The sequence below is a fragment of the Halichoerus grypus genome, chromosome 2, assembly GCF_964656455.1.
Source record: "Halichoerus grypus chromosome 2, mHalGry1.hap1.1, whole genome shotgun sequence".
NCBI lineage: Eukaryota > Metazoa > Chordata > Mammalia > Carnivora > Phocidae > Halichoerus > Halichoerus grypus.
Genome location: NC_135713.1, coordinates 159916793 through 159940166, shown reverse-complemented (window position 1 = coordinate 159940166; position 23374 = coordinate 159916793). Strand labels below are relative to the sequence as shown.

Sequence of the window (23374 nt, the reverse complement as noted above, 5' to 3'; positions counted from 1 at the left end):
CGTTTCCCTGCAGAACTGGCTCCACAGAGGACAGGAGCTGGTCTAGGAGTACGAGCATCTGCCTGGGAGGGTTATTTCTGCATCGTGACGCATCTGGCATTATGCTTTATTACTTTTTAAGCCCAAGTGTAATCATTTTTATGTTATAAAGAAAAGCAAGCACTGAAAATAAAAAGTTCTGGTTTTAGGACCAAGGTTATGCTTTCCAAGTCCTATCAATAGTAACTAAACTTCAGAGGAAAAATCTCTGTCACTTCCTATCAACCAAAGCTTGTTGGATGAGTGTCACTGTCCACATAACTCTGAAAACATGTCAGCAATGGTTTTCAAATAGAAAAGACAAGCTAAAGAAAAGAAAAAACCCGTCGGAACTTTCGAGAGCATTTAGCTCTCCCGCCGTGGCTACGACACCCTCCAGGGCTCTTCTCACCTCCATCAGTGTCTCCTCTGGCAGTTCAGGGGCCTCAAAGGTGATGAGCCCCTCCAGGCTGGGGGGTGAAGCACCATAAGACATGTATCTCAGGCTGGGCGCGGCCTCGGCTCCGGGAGGGGAAGCCCCCCAGCCCGGCCCCGGCGGGGAGCCCATAGCCACACGGCCACCGGCCGAGCACAGGGAGCCCCCGGAGCTGCTGGAGCCGGCTGCAAGGAGAGGGGACAGTGAGGGCGTGGGCGGGGCGGCTGCACCGGCCCCTTCCGCCAGCCCAGGAGCAGTCACGGACCCCCTACCGCAGTGTATGAATAGGTCTTATTTTTCCAAGTTCACCTTTATTCCTCCCTTATACGCCTATTTCATAGACATCATCATGGCTAGTTTTTAAACAAGTTTATAGTATATACATTTTTCCCTGTTGCCCCATAGTCCTCATCATCATTAAACGCAATGGACGCACAGCAGTTCCCTAAATTTATACATGTGATGGTTGCCTGGAGGATTTATACTATTTCTGATTTTTTATATCACAGATAACACTATAATGAAATCCAAAGTTTCTCCTTCTTTTGAATGATTCATTTGTGATAAGTACTCTGAAGTGGTATTGTAAACTGGAATGGGATTACCACAGATCAAATGTTACAAACATTTTTACCGCTCTCGTACGAACTGCCATGCTACCTTCAACAGCAGGCGTGAGTAAGCACACAGATCCCACCAAACCTCAGCAACACTGGGCACTACAACCTTTTAGTGTTGGCTTAGTTAACAGGTATGAAATATCACTTTCTGAAAATGATATTTTATTATCTAGTATCTGAAGAACAAGATTATTGGCTCCTACTTCCTCTCTCGTTATCTATTTATAATCCTTTGCTTATGAATCTCCTGACATCTTGATTGGTAACTTACGTAGCATAAGAGAATTTAAAGGACACAAGGTAAAATATGGATGACAATGCCAAATGATAACTCATTTCAAGTCCAATCTAAATACTTTCTTAATTTGGGGTATTAATAACCTACTTATAGAGTATGGACGATAAAACCAATCTACTGGCCTATCTAAATGTAGGTAGGATTAAGTGCAAAGATTAGGACCCAAAGTACGAAAAAAGGTGAAACTTAGGTCCCTAAAAGAACAAAGCAACCATCTACCATTTCAAAAAATTTACCAGAGGTACTAAAATAAGCCTTTAATATAAGAAGCACCATAGATGCGTAGCTGCTTCATCATGGAAAAGTCACATTTATGTTATATTGCTATAATATAGTATTATAAACATACAGTACTTTTACTTTATAAAGCCCCCCCCAAAGGTCCCATTTACACCCTATAACCCTTTAAGGTCAAGAAAATGATGATCTCAATGTCATTGGTAAAGAAACTGAAGTCCAGAGAGGCTGAGGGACTCGTCTGAGTCGCATCAAGTCATTGACAGAACACTGCACTCCAAACACAAGCCAAAATGATAACAAGACAATTCTTCACCTGAGGTTGTTCTTGTGCGGAGGACCGTATGGGCAGCAGTGGGGGCCGCCGCACTGTGTGGAGGAGATCCTACAGTGAACAGGACAGCCCTGGAACTTGCTGCTGTTCCCAGAGCAGGTGCCAGTCCACCACCACAAGCTCCTGCAGGGGCTTCAGGGAAAAGTTGACAAAACGTCACATTGCTTCCACAGTGTTTATATTTGGGGGTGGGATTATAGGGAGACCTTTACTTTTATAGCAGCGTTTCTGGGGCTTTTTTATATTAAGTATTTATTATTCTTAACATCAGAAATTCAACACAGATCGCCATTAAGGGATCTTACGGTAATCTCTTCTCAGCTGTGAATCTTCTTCACACCAAAGCCTCCTATTCAGAGTCACTTCTGTATACTTCTAAAGGACACAAGCTGTAGTCACACCTGGTAAGGATCATTCGAAGAAGGGGAAACCAAGAACTTAGACTAAAAATGTGAGGGAAAGCCAAAGGGAGATCAGGAGTCTCCATGGTGTAAGAGCTTTAAGAGACAGAGAAAGCTGAGTCAATGGAATTGCAGCTGTACATCTGTCAGGAAGAAATGGGAGTGGGACCCAGTGTCAGGGGCCCTGATGGGCTGAACGTGGGCTAAAGGAAGGCAAGGTGGAAAGCCTCTCTCCACCAAACTACGCAGAATCAATAAAAGTTGTCCAAAGCTTTTTCACACTCAAGCATCTCAAAAACATTACATTTCCGACGACACAGAATGGAGGTGGGAGTTAACAACACAAATCACAAAGTTAAAACCAGATATAGAAAAAAACCTGCCATCAGTGTCCATCCTATCCACAACAGAGCATAACAAACTTGAAGCATCTAATTAACAGAACACAGTTCATAAAAATCTTCTAGGGAGCAAGGAACAGTAGGTGGAAACTAAATAGTATCTATTGTTACATGAGATGTACAAAATGACACATATTCTCTTTATGTTATGATTTTATTTTAGTAGGTATACATGTATTTAAAGATGGTCATGGGGCGCCTGGGTGGCTCAGTTGGTTGGGCGACTGCCTTCAGCTCAGGTCATGGTCCCAGAGTCCTGGGATCGAATCCCACATCGGGCTCCCGGCTCAGTGGGGAGCCTGCTTCTCCCTCTGACCCTCTCCCCTCTCATGCTGTTTCTCTCTCTCTCTCTCAAATAAATAAATGGATAAAATCTTAAAAAAAAAAAAAAAAAAGATGGTCATGGATATATTTTAAGAGCCAATGACCCTATTTTTCTTACGGTCTTAAGTTTTTCCTACTATCAGCAGTTTTTATTTTCAGAAATGGAAACTTCATGATTAAAAAGAGAAATTTGTGATTTCAAATGATAATAAAGTTCATGTGGAAAAGGAAGAGAAAAAGAGGATAAAAATGATCAAAGATACATTTTATGCCTAAATGTTGTTTAAGGAGAAAAATCTGGTTTCACATACACAAACTTGGACTTAAATTACAACACATATTCATGCAGAACTTACAAACCCTATAAATTTAAATTAATCTGTAAAGGGGGACGAGACATAAAATGGTCTTTCAAACAAGCTAATTTCAAAAACCATTCCAACTTGTAGTGACTGACTTCTGGTAAACAGCACATAGAACAACGACTTCCAGGACGGCAGTGTGAAGTGTGAGGAGCATCACAGACCTGCTTCTCAGTGAAACAACCGTAACTGGTGAAAATTAATTTTTTTAAAGACTTATTTGTTCATTTAAGAAAGAGAGAGGGGAGTAGGGACTGAGGGAGAGAGAGTCTTAAGTAGACTTGGTGCTGAGCGTGGAGCCCTACATGGGGCTCGACCTCACGACCCTGAGAGCACAACTGAGCAGAAACCAAGAGTCAGACACTTAGCTGACTGCACCACCGAGGCATCCTGGTGGAAATTATTTTTTTTTAAAAAAACAACCACTTAGGGGCACCTGGGTACATGCACCCTTATGTTCAATGCAGCATTATTTACAAATGCAAAGATATGGAAGCAACCTAAGCGTCCATCAACAGATAAAGATGTGGTGTGTAGGTGTTTTACTTATACAGTGGAGTATTACGCAGCCATAAAAAGGGACGGGATCTTGCCATTTGTGACAATGTGGAGGGACCCAGAGGGTATTATGCCCAAGTGAAATAAGTCAGACTGAAAAAGACAAATACCATATGATTTCACTCATATGTGGAATCTGAAAAACAAAACAAATTAATAAACAAACAAAAAGCAGAATCAAACCTAAAAATACAGAGAACAAACTGATGGTTGCCAGAGGGGAGGGGTGAGGGGGAAGGCAAAATGGGTGAAGGGGAGTGGAAGATACAGGCTTACAGTTATGAAATGAGTAAGTCATGGGAACAAAAGGTACAGTATAGGGAATACAGTCAATGATACTATAAGAGTGTATGGGGACAGATGGCAGCTCCACTTTGTGGTGAGCAAAGCATAACATATAGAGATGCTGAATCACTATGCTGTATATCGAAAACTAACATTGTATGTCAACTATACTCAAGGAAGAAAAAAAAATTTAAAGTAAAGTATGATAACAATGTCTCATCAAATGGAGAATATCAATAGAGAGAGAAATTATAAAAAAGAACCAAGTGCAAATTTGGGAGTTAAAAAGAACAATAACTGAAATTAAAAATTCACTCCAGGGGTTCAACAGCAGATGTGAATTGACAGAAGAAAGAATCCATGAACTCGAAGATAAATCGATAGAGTGTGTGCAATGTGAAGCACAGAGAGAGGAAAGAGAAGAGAGCCTCAAAGAACTAGGAGACACCACTAGGTATACCTATGCATAATGTGTATTCTATGCGTGATGGGGGTACCAGGAGGAGAGGACAGGCAGAAAAAAATATCCAAATAAATAATGGCTGAAAATTTCTCAAGTTTGATGAAAAACATTAATCTGTATATCCAAGAGACTCAACAAACTCAAAGGAAGATAAACTCAGAGAGAGCCACACCCAGAAACATCACAGTAAAACAGGAGAGCAAAGACTAGGAGGCAACCTTGGGAGCAGCAGGAGAACAATGATGTGTCACTTACAGGGGTTTCATTCAATCTACAGATCAATTTGGAAAGTACTGCCATCTTAACAATATTAAGTCATCTGATCTATAAACATGGGGTTTCTTTCCATTTAGTTTTGTCTTCTTTATTTCATCAGTATTTCGTAGTTTTCAGAATCAAAGTTTTATAGTTTACAATTATAAATTTATTCCTAAGTATTTTATTATTTTTGATGGTATCTTACACGGAATTGTTTTTTCTTAATGTCATTTTCAGATTGTTTCTTGCCAGTGTATGAGAAATACAGTGAATTTTTGGGTACTGATCTTGTACCGTGCAACACTGCTGAATTTATTCGTTCAAATAGTTTTTTAGTGGGTTACACTAGGATTTTCTACATACAAGATCATGCCATCTGTGAATAGAGGTAGTTTTACTTCTTCCTTTCCAAGCTGAGTGTTTTGTTTTTGTTTTTGGCCCAGTTGCCCTGGCTAGAGCCTCCAATACAATGTAGAATAGAAGTGGTGAGAGCAGATACCCTTGTCTTGTTCATGATCTTAGGGGGAAACATTCAACTTTAATCATTTCACCATGTTAGTTGTGCATTTTTCATAGATGTTCTTTATCAGGTGAGTAAATTCACTTCTATTCCTAGCATATTGAGTGTTATTATTACATTAATTGATTTTCATATGTTAAAGCAACTTGGCAATCCAGGGATTTCATTTTAGCAGGTGACACTAATATTCATAATGGAAACTCAAGGACCCAGAATAACCAAAAACAATCTTGAAAAAGAAGAACAAAGGTGGAGGACTCACATTTCCTTGGTTACTATAAAGTATAGTAATCATAGCAGTATGGTACCAGCATAACAGACATATAGATTGATGAAACAGAATTAGGAGTCCAGAAATAAACACATTTATAGTCGATAGATTTTTTTTTTACAAGGCTGATAAAACAATTCAATGGAAGAAAGAATAATCTTTTCAATAAATGGTGCTGGGATCACTGAATATCCACACACAAAAGAATGAACTTGGACCCCTACATCACATCATCCACAAGAAGCCAGTCAAAGTGGATCACAGATCTAAACGTAAGAGCTAAGATATAAAACTCTAAGGAAAGAATATAGTTAGGCAAGGGTCATATGCTACTTAAGAAGGAGTATCTAGGGAAACTGAAAAACAACAGAGAAAAGTTTAGCTTGACACCTACAGCTACAGTAAACACTAAGCACAGCCGAACTCCTAGCCAGGAAAACAAAAAAACTTCATACTATTTAACTCAATTCCTTTTATCCAATATATCATGTCAGACTTCCAAAAAAAAAAAAAAAAATTAAAAGATATACTAAAATGTAAAAATAGTTTGATGAGACAGAGCAGTCATCAGAACCAGGCTCACATATAGCACAGATTGGGATTGTCAGACTAGAAATTTAAAATAAATATGATTAATATGCTAAGCGCTCATTAGGGAAAAGTAAACAACATGTAAGAATAGATGGGTAACATAAGCACAGAGATGGAAACTCTACAAAAGAATCAAAAGGAAAAGTTTTAAATCAAAATCACTGAAACTGAAATGAATAATGCATTTGATGAGCTCACCAGTAGATGGACATGGCTGAGGAGAGAATCAGTTAGCTTGAAGATGTGCCAATATGAACTTCCAAAACTGGAAAGCAAATACAAAGAAGAATGAAAACAAAGACGGAATATTCAAGAACCGCAGGACAACGACAGAAGTATAACATATACGAAATGGGAATATCAGAGGGGAAGAGAGAGAGAAAAGAAGAAATATTTGTAGTAGTAACGACCGAGAATTTTCCAAAATTAATGACAGAACCAAACCACAAATCCAGGAAGCTCAGAGAACACCAAGCAGGATGAATACCAAAAAAATTACACCTAAACATATCATATTCAAACTACAGAGAATCAAAGACAAAGAAAAAGTCCTGAAAGAAGCCAAAGAAAAAACACCTCACCTATAGAAGAGTAAGAGTAAGAATTACATTGGACTTCCCTTCAGAAACCATGCAAGTAAGAAAAGAGTGGAGTATTCTCTTTGGATTAGAAACCATGTTCAATCAGATATTTGATGGTCCAGATATTTCCTTCTTGGGATGCTAATGGGAGAATCAATAAAAAAAATTACAGAGAAAATGAGAACGAAGAGATTACAATAGTGATTCTCAAATTTAGGTGTATATAATGATCATGGGGAGAGGTTTTTCTTTTAAAGATTTTATTTATTTATTTGAGAGAGAGAGAGAGAGAGCACGAGCAGGGGCGGGGAGAGTCAGAGGGAGAAGCAGGCTCCCTGCTGAGCGGGGAGCCCAACATGGGGCTCGATCCCAGGACTCTGGGAGCACGACCTGAGCCGAAGGCAGATGCTTAACTGACTGAGCCACCCAGGTGCCCGGGAGTTTGTTAAAAATACAGATTCCTAGAATCCATTCCCAGAAAATTTGGTTAAACAAGTCTGGGTTATGGTCTGCAACCTGCCCTTCATTTTATGTTTTGACAAGCAATCCAAATAATCTAGATGTGGGTCTATGGACAGGTCTCTAAACAACTATGAAAAGGCTAGGGGATCTCAGTGACCTATGGGTTTTTTTAATAGGATCTACTCACTGTATAAGAAATGCTCAAGAGTACATACATGTTTGTTTAAGCTAACTTTGGCCAGTATTATCCTACCAATAAAAACCAATCTTGGGCGCCTGGGTGGCTCAGTTGGTTAAGCAACTGCCTTCGGCTCAGGTCATGATCCTGGAGTCCCAGGATCGAGTCCCGCGTCGGGCTTCCTGCTCAGCGGTGAGTCTGCTTCTCCCTCTGACCCTCCCCCCTCTCATGCTTTCTCTATCTCATTCTCTCTCTCAAATAAATAAATAAAATCTTTAAAAAAAAAAAAACCAATCTTGGGTCAGAATTCTTCCTAACTGGTGATCTTATGATTTATGAAATACTTAAGAATTATGAAATTCTCATAACTGGTGATCATCAAGACACCCCACAAGCACCTGTCTTGATGTGCTAAGAAAAAAGATGAAGTGGCAGGGAGTGGGTGAAGAAATCTCAGTAAGTGTGTGAACAGTCAACAGAAGCAGATAGGTAAAATAATTACTTTCTCCTGCCCTCCAATCCAGCCAAAGATGTCCATGTCCTAACACCTGGAACCTGTAAATAGGCTACATTACATGGCAAAGGGTAATTAAAGCTGCAGATGGAACTGCCTTAAATATAAAGAGATAATCCTGGATTATCCAGGGGGTCCAATGTAATCACAAGGGTTCATTAAATGTAGAATAGAAAGGCAGAAGGTCGGAGTCTAGACTGGCCATTGTTGGCTTTCAAGATGGAAGGGGACCCCAAGCCAAGGAATGAGGGCAGTCTCTAGATGCTGGAAAAGGCAAGGAAATGCATTCTCCCCTAGAGCCTCCAGAAGGAATGCAGCCTTGTCAACATACTGATTTTAGCCCGGTGACACCCACTGCAGGCCTCTGACCTCCGAAACTGTATGATAATACGTTTGTGTTGTTTTAAGACACCACGCTTATGATAATCTGTGGCAGCAATAACAGCAAACCAGCGCACATACTAACGAATTACCTGCCTAGAAAGAAACCACATTTTTCTTACCTGTATCCATCGGTCGTTCTGTATTTAAACTGTCCGTGCTGCCCTGATGTCCACCTAAAGGTATCTTCACTTGTTGTTCTGATAATTTCCCAGTACTGACAGATCTAGAAAGAAGAATGATGTTCATAATGGAAGAGTATACTTAAAAATTCCAAATATTTAAATAATAAGGGGGATTTAAGCTGAGCCACAAAAGGGTTAATGGGAAGTCAGAGAATAAGGAGACAAAAAATAGATACCGGACAATTCAAGGCAGAGATGAACTTCAATAACCAAGACAAACAAAAAGCAGACATAGAACATTCGGGAAATTCAGTGGCAGCTCTGTATTCACAGTTACAGGAAGCACCTGTGGTTTTCAGAGATTCTAAATGTATACAGTTCGTATCACAGACCATGTGGTATAAACCAGCCACTGAACTAATTTGGTCTGGTTTGTCTTCGTAACAGAAATATATGTACTATTACAGTTTTCACATTGAAGGCTGGAAGGAAATGGTGTCTTTTACCTGCCAAACACTGCTTTGTTCTGCTGCTCAGACTTCTGCCTCTCACTTCCTTGAACTAAGAGACAATGAGAGCATTCCCGTGGGTCATTCCCATCCTTAGACTGCCCTTCAGAAGGCCCGTGACGAGTAACCAAGGCTAGCAGGTTGGAAGACGCTTGCGTTTTAGGTATTTTGAAAGGAGCTGTGGTCTAAGGAAACATACGTAAGCTGGTTACTATGCTGCATGCAGCATTCGGAGCTGTCAGGAACGTCAGTCAGACCTGGCTTCGCAGACTGACTTCCACAGCAGCTCTGGGACCTTGGACAGTTCACTCCCACTCTCTAGCCTCAATTTCCTTTCTTCGGGAATAAGTGGCCTAATGTAGAAAAAGCATTCAGCATAAAGTACTGAGACTGCCTGGCTCATAGCAGGTCCTCATTAAATTGTAGCTATTCTCATCAGGGATCTTCCATAAGGTAGAGTAGCCCCCGTCCACGGTTTCGCTTTCTGTGGCCAATCCTGGTCTGGAAGCAGGTGATCCTCCTTCTGATGTACGGTCAGCAGGTCAGTGGTAGCCTACCAGCCGTCACATGCCTACCTTACTCCCTTACTTCATCTCACCTCCTAGGCATGTTCCCACCTCCCACCTTCTGCTTCTCCAGCTCCCTCCGCCCTTCCCCCCACCGCTCGTGCTTGCTCACTCTAAATAAATATAGTATCTAAAAAAAAAAAGACCTCCCCCCATGATTATTATATATTATATATATTCTGGGTGTATTTTGAGAGAGAGAGAGACCACATTCACATAACTTTTATTATGGCCTATTGTTAAAACTCTTCTATTATTAATTATTGCTATTACTCCCTCACTGTGCCTAACTTCTAAATTAAATTTTATCATACTATCTGGTTTCAGCCATCCGCTGAGGGTCTTGGAGCATATCCCCTGGAGACAAGGGGACTACACTACTTACTAGCTCATGGCCTACTGTAGGGAGCTCAGCTAAGCTACTCCGCAGCATTGCTGATTCCGCATCATTTTTGTGTGGCCACGCGGCTGCAGGGCCTTAAACGGACACTAGTGCCTCGTGCAAGCGCGCGCCCCCGAGAGCAGCCTGTGGTCACAAGTACATTTAATTCTGGAGAGGACTCCTCCAACAGCCCTGGTGGTCTAAAGTCTCCCCGTCCCCCAGGCTTTCCCCTTGGGTGTCGCACACATAAGACTCCTGTGGAGCTTACCAGAATCCCATTCTTTTGGTTCGAATTGACCAATCCTGCTTTAGCTCAGGAACCCCCAAGTCCTCCGTCCCTGCACCCTAATAAAGGCATGTGCCCCAGGTCCTGTCTCTGTTCGCACCTGCCTGGATGTCCTCGTGCAGCCTCTCGAGACATGTCAGGTACTTCTGCCAAGACATGTGAGTAATGGACTTCCCTACTGCAATTTCTCTTGTGGTCTGCTGTTGGACCTGAGCTCACCACACAGCACCCTGTGCCCCATGTAACAAACGTTAATTCAACAAAGTCGCAACGCCGACAAAGAGTTTAATGAACGCACCTTGGTAGGAGAGCCAATGATGGTTGGTAAAGGAGTTTTAAAGAACCAGTCCGAACTGCGAGGAGAGGACCCCATGTGCTTGGTGGGAGAGGTTCCGAGGCTGCCAGGCCGACTGGGCTGAGGTGAGTAGCTGTACCCAGCCCCAGCGTGGGACGGGCACACGGGGTCCGAGTGCTGCTTTCGGAGTTTCTGCTTGTTCTGGTAGATGTCGGTGAGGGTAGGGGCGCTCTGCAGTCTAGCACCCAACAGGAGAGACTGTGGTGATGGAGTCTGTGGCACTGGGGAACCTGCCACGGACATGCCTGTAGGTTAACCCAGAGCACGGGCAAACACTGAAGAATTCAGGGGACAGTTCTTAAAATGGGAAGTCTATGAATGTCATGTTCTTCAGGAGATATTTTAAAAACTGTGTATTTGGCGAGAGACGATTTGGGGGATAGAAGGTAATGGTGATGGGTATGTTAGCTGCTCTTGGCAGCAGCTAGCAGGTAACTCAGATTACTGTCTGGTCTAATGAGCACAAGAGAACTATATCATGAATGGTCAATGTCAGTAAAAACTACCAACACCCATGTTGAACAAAATGATTTCTACTCTTTATGCGAATACGTACTTGGGGACATCAACGTATTACTCTCTTTTCTCACATACCAGCTAAAAGAAACTTTTCAAACCAATCCAGAATATAACCCTTTATCTAATTAGATAATATGCTTTCTGGGATTTTATTTTACTTGTCTAAAAATCACAAGCATATATGGATAATTTTTTTTATCAGTTTCATGAATGAAATTCATTTATAACCTAAAGTGCCCATATTCTCTTCAAAGAAAACACTTGTCCTCAGGTACTCTTGCCTCTTAAGGGGACACCATATTAAGAGCCCGAGAAATAGGGTCTTGATATGGTGAAGAGCTGGAAACAGCAAGAGGACTGCCCCACACAAACCTTGTTGCCAACTTCAGGCTACTAAGCAAGCCTGGAGCTCCGGTTACAAATTCTTCAGAGCTTCTTGCAAGCTAAGCTACCACCAATAACGGTACGGACCTATAACCATAATCCTCCCAAAAAGGAAATGAGAGCTTTTGCTACTGACCACTCCTACCTTAATCTCATCCTAAATCTGGTCTTTATCTTTCAGAACTGGGTTCTGCCGTGTGTGTGTGTGTCCACGTGTACACATGAATAAATACGCACACACAAAGCAATAAAATTAGTAGCAAAATGTTATAAATCTGGAGAAAGTTATCTAAGATTTATTTTTAGGCAAACACAAAATATGAAAAACTAAGAAAAGAGTGCTTTTCTCAGTGACACAGGATTCCTTTAATTAGCCAACTCCTCAGATGCACATACAATAAAACTTGACTAATAAAAGTGTGATTTGCACGTATCTTTTCAGGTGTATATATATATTTTATATTAAAGCAAATAAACTATATTTCTTGTTTATCTCATGCTAATTGGCAGCTCTTATCAAGAACAGTATTAATCAAAGGAATGAAACTTCATTGTCTAGATTGATTTTCATTATCTATGTGACAATGACCAAAATTTAGTGCAGTTAATTCCCAAGACTTACTTTCAAAAAGAATCAGATACCCCAAAGGAGATATTTGATTGACTATATGATATGCTAAAACATTTTAGGCCAAGATTCTAGAAAGTAGGACAACAGACAGAATATTTCATATCAGGTCTATTCCTTTGATAAGACTAGAAAAACATAACTCAAATCCACTTATAATGGGATTAAAATTATTAATATCCCAAACAGATCTCCTACCTGATGAGTTTCTACTCCTGGATTCGTGACCCTGAGGATGCCCACAGCAGCACTGACTAAATTGCTCAGGAATGGTCCCAACTATGAACGGGGAAACAGGGAAAGGAGTAAGAGGTGACTCAAAACCAGTGAAGGATGGAAGCAGGTAAGACATGCACGAACTGCACAGTACATTACAGTTTACGAAACTGGATGAGCAAAGATTTATTTCAGTTGGCGTTTACTGAGCGACCAACGTGCCAGGTGCTGGGCATGCTACAATCAAAAGAACCATAGAATCTGCCCTGAAACAAGAGCAGCAGGAAAGAAAGCCACGCAAACAAACTGATGCCTGTAACAGGTACGTCACTGAAGACAGAGAAGTACAAAGAGCTCGTCGAGTTTGAGGCCTGTGGAGCTGCAAGGGGCCCAGCTGCTGTCCCTGTGTATCCACTACGTTCTTGATGCTCCTGCCAAGGCATGCTCCCCAAGGCTCCCAGCCAACAACTGCATGTGGGTGTGGCACTAATTCAGGCTGGGTCAAGCAGGTCAGGGAATTTGGACAATCTAGTGTTTGGGGACACTCCTTGGGCCTGGCTAAAGCGTTCTTAGAATTAATTCCCTCTAGTCAAGGCTCCCCTGCCCACTCCTCCTACCTTCCCTCTCTCCCTCATGGGGGTCAGAGCTGCAAGGAGGTCTGAAGGGGCTCCCCCAGACTCCTCCCCCCCGACCCCATATCCATCACAGGTGCCTCCCCAGTCATTCTGGAACGACTCTGCAGCTCCCTTCTCTGCATCTACCTCTGAGTACCCAAACCAACCAGAGGAAGAGCTGGGAGAGGTCAGGGGGTTGAAGCAGACAGGAGACACTGACCAGGTGGTTAGGTAGGCAGGCAAAACTTAGATCCCGAGGAGGGGTCTTTTCCTTGAGTGCAAGGATAAGGCTTGGACCTTGTCTCTGGAGACTCTGACGTGCCCCAAGAGCTGCTGAGTGAGTGAGGGAGGGCCAGGATTTTGTTCCGGGAAGATTTTTCAGCTAAAAAGCAGCTTCAAAACCACTGCAACAGGTGTGGTGATATACATTTTTAAAAACATCCTTATGGTTTTTTTTTTTTTTTGAATCAGGGCTCCTGAGCATACTTCAATCCTTCTCACTCTGCCTCCTCCTGAAATTTCTTCACATCCCCTTACTCTTACTTGACAGTTCTGCCTGAGGGTGGAGCCCTTTACAAGTAAAAAGTGTATAAAAATTTACCTTTTAGAAGTAAAAAATACACATATTTACACGGGGTGGGGGGGCAAGTTTCAGACCTGCCGCCCCGGGCCCTCTCTGCAGCCCCCGCTCCCCGCCCCCCCCACCGGTGCTGTCTCCCTCAGATTCCGCAGTAGCAGCTGCTTTGGCCTCTCTTGCACGTATCCTGAAGTTGAGCATTTTCTTTGTCTCTCAGTTTCACTAAAACTGTGGTTTAAGGTTCGTCTTTGTTTGGCTGGGGTTTTGTTGGTGCTGTTTGTGTGAGCATTCTCCCCTGTGCCATGCAGGCTTCCCAGGAGAGGGGGAAAGACCTGTCCTGAAGCTGCCACCATCTTCCTCCCGGAGCTGGGAGGCCCTGTGGACCGAAGCCAGCCCTGCTGTGTACACAACTGTCTCTTAATCCTCACAAAGCGGAGTGGTAAGTAGGGTAGCTGTTTCACGTACTATTATCTAGGGTTTCTGATTTTGTGCGTTTGGAGCCCAAACCCAGTGGAGATACTTTTTATCCATAAGATCCATTTATATTATTCTATTTCCAATAGCGGTCCCAACAAATGTACCTAGAGAAGCTCACGTGGGGGCTGGGAGTAAGGCAGAGAGTGGGAGGGGGAGGATATGGCTCCCCATCAGCTGAGACTCACTGCCATCGTGAGCCAATGCTCCTAAAAGACATCGTCATGTCAGATCTGTCACGGTGAAAACAAAGTTGAAAACAACAGCTTTACTCTCCTTACCCAAAGGGGAAGGTGAGTAAGGCCTGGAAGACCCAGTGGAGAGTCTTCGTCCAACTGTCTGTACTGTGTCTGCAGGCGCCGGGGAGCAGGATCCCACCCGGAGGAAGCCCAGAGGGCTGGTGTTAGACCTTCGCACCACTGCAGATCTGAAAAGAAAAATAAAATTACTCCCTCTCTGGCAGGTTCTGGGACTCTCTTTATTTCCTTTTTTCTAAAACGTCCTAACAACATGCCATGGAGTAGAATTTTTACAAATACGTAATATAGTCACATGAGACAAATATAAAATGTATAAAATTATATGGCATGAAGATTCCCTTCCATCCTTGTATTCTATCTGCCTAATTCTCGACACTCCCTCAGTCCTACTCCAAAGGTTACCACTATTTTTAGTGTCTAATATATCCTTCCAGAATTCCTTAATTCATATACAAGCAAACAAACTGAAAATATAATCTTATTTTCATCTTGTTTTAACAAAGGTAATATACACCATACCATTTTCTTTTTTTCTTTCTGGTTTTAGGTTCCCTTTACATTCTTAAAATTACTGAATATCCCAGAGTTTTGGGGGTTTTTTTAAGAGAGGAGAGAGAGGGGTGGGAGTGGAGGAGGGGCAGAAGGAGAGAGAGAATCTTAAGCAGGTTCCAGGCCCAGCTCGGAGCCCAACACAGGGCTCGATCTCACGACCCTGAGATCAAGACCTGAGCTGAAATCAAGAGTCGGTCACTTAACTGACTGAGCCACCCAGGCAACCCTATCCCAGAGTTCTGATATTTACTGTATGAGCTAAAACTGGAAAAATTTGGTAATAATTCATTAAAAGTAATAAACTTATTACATCTAATGTAAAATTATGAAAATTAATTATATCTTCCAAACAAAATAAATTCATGAGAAGCATGACATTGTTTTACATTTTAAAAAATCTCTAATGTCTGGCTCAATAGTTGGATTCTCATAATTGTTTCTGCATTCAATCTTCCATATGCACAATATATGGGGGGATGCACATGAAGAATATCCAGCCTTACACAGATATGTGGCCAGAAAAAGGAGGAATATTTTGGTAGCCTTTTCAGATATTTGTGATACTCGTCTTTGATACTACACCAAAACTCAGCCATTTACATTTCTAAAAGAACAGCTGCAATGTGGAATCTGAAACCAAGGCCAATGAAATTTTGTTTTACATTAGGCTCTAATCTTTTGTGAGGTATCTTGTACTTGGACTGGATCTTTTATCCATGCAGGATTTTTAAACATTTGGTATTTTGAAAAATGTTGATTGAATGAGTTATGCAGATATTCCAAATGTTGACCACATCATACAATATCAAAAAGTCACATCCATACCAAATTATCATCACAAATCTTAACAGAAATGGCCGTCAACGCATAACAGAAGCTGTCAAGATCACATGGGTGAACTTGTTTTCAAAAATTCTAACTTTTGCTCAAGAGCTCAAATTTTATGTCACTTGTTTTCCAGGAATGGCAGACTTAGTTCATTTTCAACAAAATGGCTGCCCGATGCCCACAACCGATAGCTCGTCAGCTGTTCTTTCATGAAAAAACAGTATCCCGTGAAAAATGGGGCAAGTTCAACTTGCAACTAAAACAATCACACAAGTGCTTCTCCTTAAGAGAACTACTCCAATGTGCACCAGAAGTGCTTTATGCTCACAAGCCACTCAAGGTTGCGATTTTCAGAGAGAAATAACTTTTACTGCTTCATTAAAGACGTTCCTTGGTACCACTAACGTGTGGTGGTAAAGGATGTGAGAAATCACTGTGCAGTTGGGTGCCACTACCCTGATGCATCTGAAGGCACCAGCAGGTCGCACACCATCGCTTCTGCACCCTTCGTGCATGTGTCAACATGGTGAAACAAAGCAGCGTCCCGGTATCATTATGAAAACAGTCTTGACCTCCCGGACCTTTCGAAAGGGAGCCATACACAAACCACACTTTGAAAACCACTGCTAATTCCGCTATCACTTTGCTTTTTCCATTTTGTAATATACCTTGGAAACTTTTCTACCTCAGTACATAGAGAGCTTCCTTCCTCTTTATGGAAGGTGCTTCACTGTCATAGACGGACGTTAGTCACTTACTGGTGGGTACTTGGCTTATTTCTCATCCTCTATGTTCTAAAATTAAACAACCTGTCTATATGTAACTTCATACACAGGCAAGGACTGTGTATCTAAAGAGTAAGTTACCAGAAGTTAAAGTGGTGGGTTCAAAAGATATATGCATTAATAATTTTCACAGATATTGCCAAAATGTCCTTTGTAGAAAACTCTCATGAGTTTTCATCTCATCCTATGAGATGGTGCAAAACTTTTTCCATTCATTGAACTATGCATTTGCTGGGCCCTTTTAATCTAAAATCTTGTATTCTCCAATTCTAGAAAACTTTTTCTTGATTATTTCCTGGAAATTTTCTTTTCCAACTTGTTCTTTCTGGAATGCCTACATTAACTAATACTTGAAGAATATTTTTTATTCATAGTTTCCATCTTCTTTATTTGATTCATCTATTTCAGATACAGCCTCAACTTTATCTTCCAACATTTATTTTTATTTCAGTTATATTTTGTAATGTCCAAGAGGTCTTTTTGATCTTGACTGTTTTCAGTGGCATTTTGTTCTAATTTATGGATGCAGTTTCTAACCTATTTAGTTCTAAGGGTACACATTTTTTACGTAAGTTTTCTTTTCTTTGCATTCTTGCTATTTTGTCCTGATTGCACTTTTCTGTTTTCAGCCTTATGGCTCACTTGCACCCCTGCCCTCCCTGAGCTCTGTGGGACTCAGGTCTTGGGGACGTGGGGCACTCTGATGCCCGCCCTGCTCCAGCGGGCGCCCCTCTTCCATCTTCTTTCTGTTTTCCAGAAACGTGCTGAAACCTCTCATCCACTGAGCATGTCTTTTTATTTGACTTGTCTTTGTGGACTTGGACCTTTTCGTTCTTGCTACCTTAGTGGGGTTTCAGGATGTGGAGGAAATAAATAATATGTAAATGGTCTGCTACAACTGGTGAGATTTCATCCTTTAACAAGCTCTTCCTTAATTCTTAAGAATTATTATATATACATATCATACTATATTATCCAGCTAAGCTGAAGTATCATTTAAATAGATTCATTACAGAAGTTTTTTATGATTCGGTTTTGTACGCCTCCATGCTACACACGTGATTATGTCAACCACGGAAAGTAACAGATCTTTCAGTGACAACAAAATTTTTAAAAGAAAAGGAAGGAAAAACAATACCCGCTTACCTTGGAGAACCATGTAGATTTGTGCCAGAGCTGGCAGTAGATGTGAGATTCTGCTCTATGCGCTGGTAATTCCGTATCTGAGTAGGAACCGGAATTGGTGCTGTCTCGCTGTGAGGAGACACGGGCGGCTGGCACGGCCTGCAAGCATAAGGTATTGAGAAAGGAAAGAAATCCAAGTAAGACCATTTTTCCTTCATTTTACACCTTGGTGACATTGAGAGAAAATTCTAGAAGAGGCCAAATGATCACTTCCATGTGAATAAAAAATGATCATCCCAAAAATAAGGCAAAAAAAAAAAAATCACATTAGTCATTTAAAGAACTGTCCAGGCATTTATAGGCACATTGAGGACTGAGAATCGTAGTAAGAACTGGAAAAACCTTCCTCTACAACAACAGGAGAAGTCCGTAGGTTGGCAAAACTCAGTTTCATCTGCTCACATTCTGCTATTCATTATTATGTGAGGGAAAAAAAATACTTCTAGGAAAATATGCTGGGTAAAAGAACAGGAAGTTCAAGAGCAAAGATGACTGGAATGTTTACAAAAGTCATGAATGCAGTAAGCATTCCCAAAGAACTCTGACTTTTAAAAAGATTGAAAATAACACTGTACAACTCTCAAAGCACATGACCGGTCGGAGGTCCACATGCTGAAGTGTTCGTACTGGCTTTCTGAGAGCCTCTTTCTTTGCTTTTCATAAATTCGGAAATAATATGTCATTTCAATTCAATTTACAACCTATCAAAACATCAGGGACAACACTAGACCTCATTCTTCTGCCCTTCTGTAATACTAAAAAAGCCCCATGAATTTAACAGTTTTTCTCAAATGACAACATTACAGATATAAAGAGATCGTAGCTCTAGTTATCTAACAAACAGTATGATTATCTTCTTTTTTTTTTTTTTTTTTAAAGATTTTATTTATTTATTTGACAGAGACAGAGTGAGAGAAGGAACACAAGCAGGGGGAGTGGGAGAGGGAGAAGCAGGCTTCCCGCTGAGCAGGGAGCCCGATGCGGGGCTCGATCCCAGGACCCTGGGACCATGACCTGAGCCGAAGGCAGACGCTTAACGACTGAGCCACCCAGGCGCCCCAGTATGATTATCTTCTAAAGTGTCACTTTAGAGCTTTTTGAACCATTACAGTATTTCATATTTAAATAAAAAGAAAATCTCATCCATAATAGAGATGTCAGTTGCTTTCCCCAATATCCATTTGCCCACTCTTTCTTACTAGCAGAACTCAAATTTTATGGAAGGTGGTGATTTGCTCGGTGAAATTATGACACATCCCAGACTCCTGTGCAGCCATGAGTGGCCATATATCTTTCTTGGTCAGTAAGATGTAAGTAGAAGTCTTCTAGCCATTCTTCCTCTTTCCTCCTACCCTAACCCTAACCCTTGAGCCACAGAAACGAAGGCAACAACTATTTATTTTGACTTCTCATCTTGCAAGAAAACTAAACCTTTAGTGTTAAGCACACGACAGTCAGGACTGTTGTTTCTAGCTTTTAGTCTATAAGCTCTATTTTTCATTTAGGTAATTCCCATTAAGTATCATGTATTTATTTATCCACCCATCCTTCTATATTGAAGTATAGTTGACACACAATGTTATATTAGTGTCAAGTGTAACACTAAGTATCTTTCAAATACAATGATTTGTGTTTTTAGTATCTATACACTTGATTGTGCAGTTGGATCTATAACCTCAAAATTAAACAAAACAAAACAAAAAGCTTCTACCACTGGGAACTAAACAGCTTTACAGGACTGCACTAACCAACTATGGTGCCTGCAAACTCAGAGCACGGAAAGGCCTTAGAGCCCAAGTTCCCCTAAGGAACAACCAGCATGGCCGTCAAGGATCAGAATGTGAATGAAGGAATAGCATCTTTCTACTGTCTCAATTCAATGAGGAAGTACATTGTTGGTGAAGCAAGTACATCTAGGCATTTTTTTTAACATATACATTGTCAAGTTCTTTTTTTTTTTTTTTCTTTTTCTTTGTTTTTTTTAAAGATTTTATTTATTTATTCGTGAGAGACAGAGCGAGAGAGAAAGGCAGAGGGAGAAGCAGGCTCCCTGCCGAGCAGGGAGCCCGATGTGGGACTCGATCCCAGGACCCTGGGATCATGACCTGAGCCGAAGGCAGACGTTTAACCATCTGAGCCACCCAGGCGCCCTACATTGTCAAGTTCTAATATTCTTCCTGTACTCGTTAATCACCACAAGGGAAATTAGATTGGAATCACAGCCCCTCTCAGGGGATCTCAGGCAATCCTCTGCCAGCATATGAGGAGATGAAACAGTCATGGTAGGTGTCCTGTAGATGTGGCCTCAGTCTCTGCACAGAACCTTCAGGCAGACTTACTTCATTTGTAAAGTCCTCCCTGGAGAAATTCCCAGAGCTCCAGCTAGCTAGGACCACTACAGCCTCTTTTCCGTCTAGCTTTATATTAATAACACTATTCAACCATTACCTGACTCCCTAAGCCCAAGGTAAGGAGAGGGAAGGTCTAAGTGTGCACCGAGTCCCCAGCACGTGTGGGAAGTCATCTTTGACCTGCATGGAACACTAGAAAGACTAAGCAGTCTGCCCAAAATACAATACACTTTTATTTTATCGAAATGAGTAATTTTTGTCTAGGGGTCAGACATATTCCTGGAAAGAAATACAGTTAAATACTTCAAAATAGTATCAATAAAAGTGAGGTTCTAAGGAAAGAATGAGATATACTATCACTAATATTACAAAATTGGCCTGTGAGATGATAGTTATTGGGACATGGAGATAAAAAATTTTAATGGCTCTGAAAAGAAAAAGCTCCGAAAAAATACTTGCATCAAACCATTTTAATTTTGCATAGGGCATAATTTTAATGTCTTTGTAATAATTTATTTCCACATGCACTTAATATCTTGTGGGAGAGTGTATACTTTTTTTCAAAATACTCACCACCTCTCTCTGAACCCCTTTCTATGCCCCCTGGTGTGTGTACTCCTACCACAACCCCTGGGAAGGAGGCTGAAAGAGCAGCTCCCATTTGGGACATGCTGTTCTCAAAGCAGAGGGAAAAGGACTGATGACAGAATAGAAACTTTCAGAGCCATTATGTAGTCCTGCTATCACTGTTTTTCCCCTCTCTTTTAAGATTAGCATGTTCCAATTCTTGTATAGAGTCTGAGACAAAAGTACCAAAAAAAGCTATAAATCTATGTTATTATTAGGAACACATAAACAGGCGATTTGTGGCATCAATAACATAAGGGGGGGCTATACGCCCATACTCTCTAGAGTTTTTGTATGCAACTGAAGTTATCAGTTTAAAATGGATTGTTGTACCTTAAAGTTATTTTATGTAGTCCCAAAAGTGACCACAAAGAATGTATCTACAGAATATACACAATAGGAAATGAGAATCAAAGCATGTCACTACAACAAGATCAACAGAACACAAAGAAAGGTATTAAGAGAGAATATAAGGGGGCAAAAAAGCCACAAGACATACATAAAAGTAACAAAATGGCATTGATAAATCTTCCCCAATTAGGCTGAAAGTAAAAGGATTGAAAAAGATATCCCCAGGACGCCTGGGTGGTGCAGTCAGTTGAGCGTCCAACTCTTGGTTTCAGCTCAGGTCGTGATCTCAGGATCATGGATCTCATGTGAGATTGAGCCCCATGTCAGGCTCTGCACTCAGTGGGGAGCCTGCTTAAGATTCTCTCTCCCTCTCCCTCTGCCCTCCCCTCCACATGCATGCTCTCTCTCTCTCAAATAAATAAATAAATCTTAAAAAATAAAAAAAAGAAAGATACTCCATGCAAATGGTAACCAAAAGAGAGGAGGAGTGGCAATATTAATATCAGACAAAAGAGACTTTCAGTCACACTGTTACAAGAGACAAAACAGGACATTATTAAAGGGTCAGTTAACCAGGGAAATATAACAATTATAAATATTTATGCACCAAACATCAGTGTTCCCAAATATATGAAGCAAATATTGACAGAATTGAAGGGAGAAATAGACAATTCCACAATAACAGCTGAACAATTCAATACTCCACTTTCCATAATGGACAGAAAAATCAGAGGAATGAGCAATAAAGAAACAGGGCTTGAACAACACCCTAGACCAACTGGATCTAGCAGACATATACAGAACACTCTTCCCACCACCAAAAGAAGAAGATACATTCTTCTCAAGTGCACACGAAACATTCTCCAGGACAGACCACATATTAAGCCACAAAACAAATCTTAAAATTTTAAAAGATTGAAATCATACAAAGTATCTTTTCCAATCATAATGGATAGAAAGTAGAGGTCAACAGAAGAAGGAAAACTAGAAAATCCACAAATACACAGAAACTAAACAACACACTCTTACACAAACAATAGGTCAGAAAAGAAATCATAAAATAAATCAGAAAATGTCTTGAGAAAAATGACAATGTAAACACAACATACCAAAACTTATGGAATACAGTGAAAGTAGCATTAAGACAGATGTTTATGGCTGTAAATACTAACATTAAAAAAAAAAAACCTCAAATAAAAAACTTAACTTTACCCCTCAAATTTGAAAAAGTACAAACTAGGGGCACCTGGGTGGCTCAGTCAGTTGGGTATCCAACTCTTGCTTTTGGCTCAGGTTGTGATCCCATGGGTTGTGAGATCAAGCCCCATGTTGGGCTCCATTCTCAGCACGGAGTCTGCTCGAAGATTCTCTCCCTCTGCCCCTTCCCCCACTCACACTCACTCATGCACTCTCTCTCTCAAATAAATAAATCTTAAAAAAAAGAAAAAGTACAAACTAAACTCATTTCCTAACAAAAAATAGGAACTAATGAAGATTAGAGCAGAGATAAACAAAATTGAGAAAATAGAAAAATCAAACTAAGAGTTGGCATTTTTAAAAATCAACAAAACTGACATATAGCTAGGTTAACTAATAAAAAGAGAAGACTCAAAATCAGAAATGAAAGAAGGAACATGACAACTAAAGCCACAGAAATAAAAAGGATTATAAGAGAATACTATGAACAAGTGCTTGCCAACAAATTGGATAACCTAGAAGAAATGGATAAATTTCTACAAACACATAGCCTACTAAGGTTGGATGATAAAAAGGAAGAGAAAATCTGAACAGACCCATAACTAGCAAGGAGACTGGATTAGTAATCAAAACTTCCAAGTAACAAAAAAAGCCCAAGACCACATGTTTCACTGGTAAATTCTACCAAACATGTAAAGAATTAACATCAACACTTCTCAAACTCTTCCAAAATATTAAAGAGGAGGAAACACTCCCAAACTCCTTCCATGAGTTCAGCATTACCCTAATACCAAAGCCACACACAGATACTACAAAACAACAACAACAACAAAAAGACCAGAACAATTTCCCTGATGGATTGATGAAATTTGATGTAAAAATCCTTAACAAAACACTAGCAAACCAAATTCAGTAACACATTAAAAGGATCATATACCATGACCAAATGTGATTTATAATATACCTCCATTAATGGAATGAAAGACAAAAACCACATGACAATGTCAATTCATGCAGAAAAAGCATTTGACAAAATCCCAACATCCTTTAATGATAAAAAGCATTCAACAAACTAGGAATCAAAAAAAATTACCTCAACATAAAAAACAC

General features: G+C 40.7%; 1 protein-coding gene across 2 annotated transcripts in view; it reads right to left on the bottom strand.

Moving 5' to 3' along the window:
- ULK2 (unc-51 like autophagy activating kinase 2) overlaps positions 1–23374 on the bottom strand; it is an 83406-nt gene that overhangs the window by 8492 nt on the left and 51540 nt on the right. The window contains exons 15-22 of one of the 2 annotated variants that reach the window (XM_036073458.2): positions 17700–17837; positions 14410–14555; positions 12446–12526; positions 10660–10946; positions 9125–9312; positions 8616–8719; positions 1926–2075; positions 431–639 (exon numbers count right to left, since the gene is read on the bottom strand). In XM_036073458.2, the coding sequence (XP_035929351.1) occupies positions 431–639; positions 1926–2075; positions 8616–8719; positions 9125–9312; positions 10660–10946; positions 12446–12526; positions 14410–14555; positions 17700–17837 (1303 nt within the window). The remainder of the gene's footprint in view (positions 1–430; positions 640–1925; positions 2076–8615; positions 8720–9124; positions 9313–10659; positions 10947–12445; positions 12527–14409; positions 14556–17699; positions 17838–23374) is intronic. The other variant, XM_078067994.1, reaches the window with a different exon arrangement.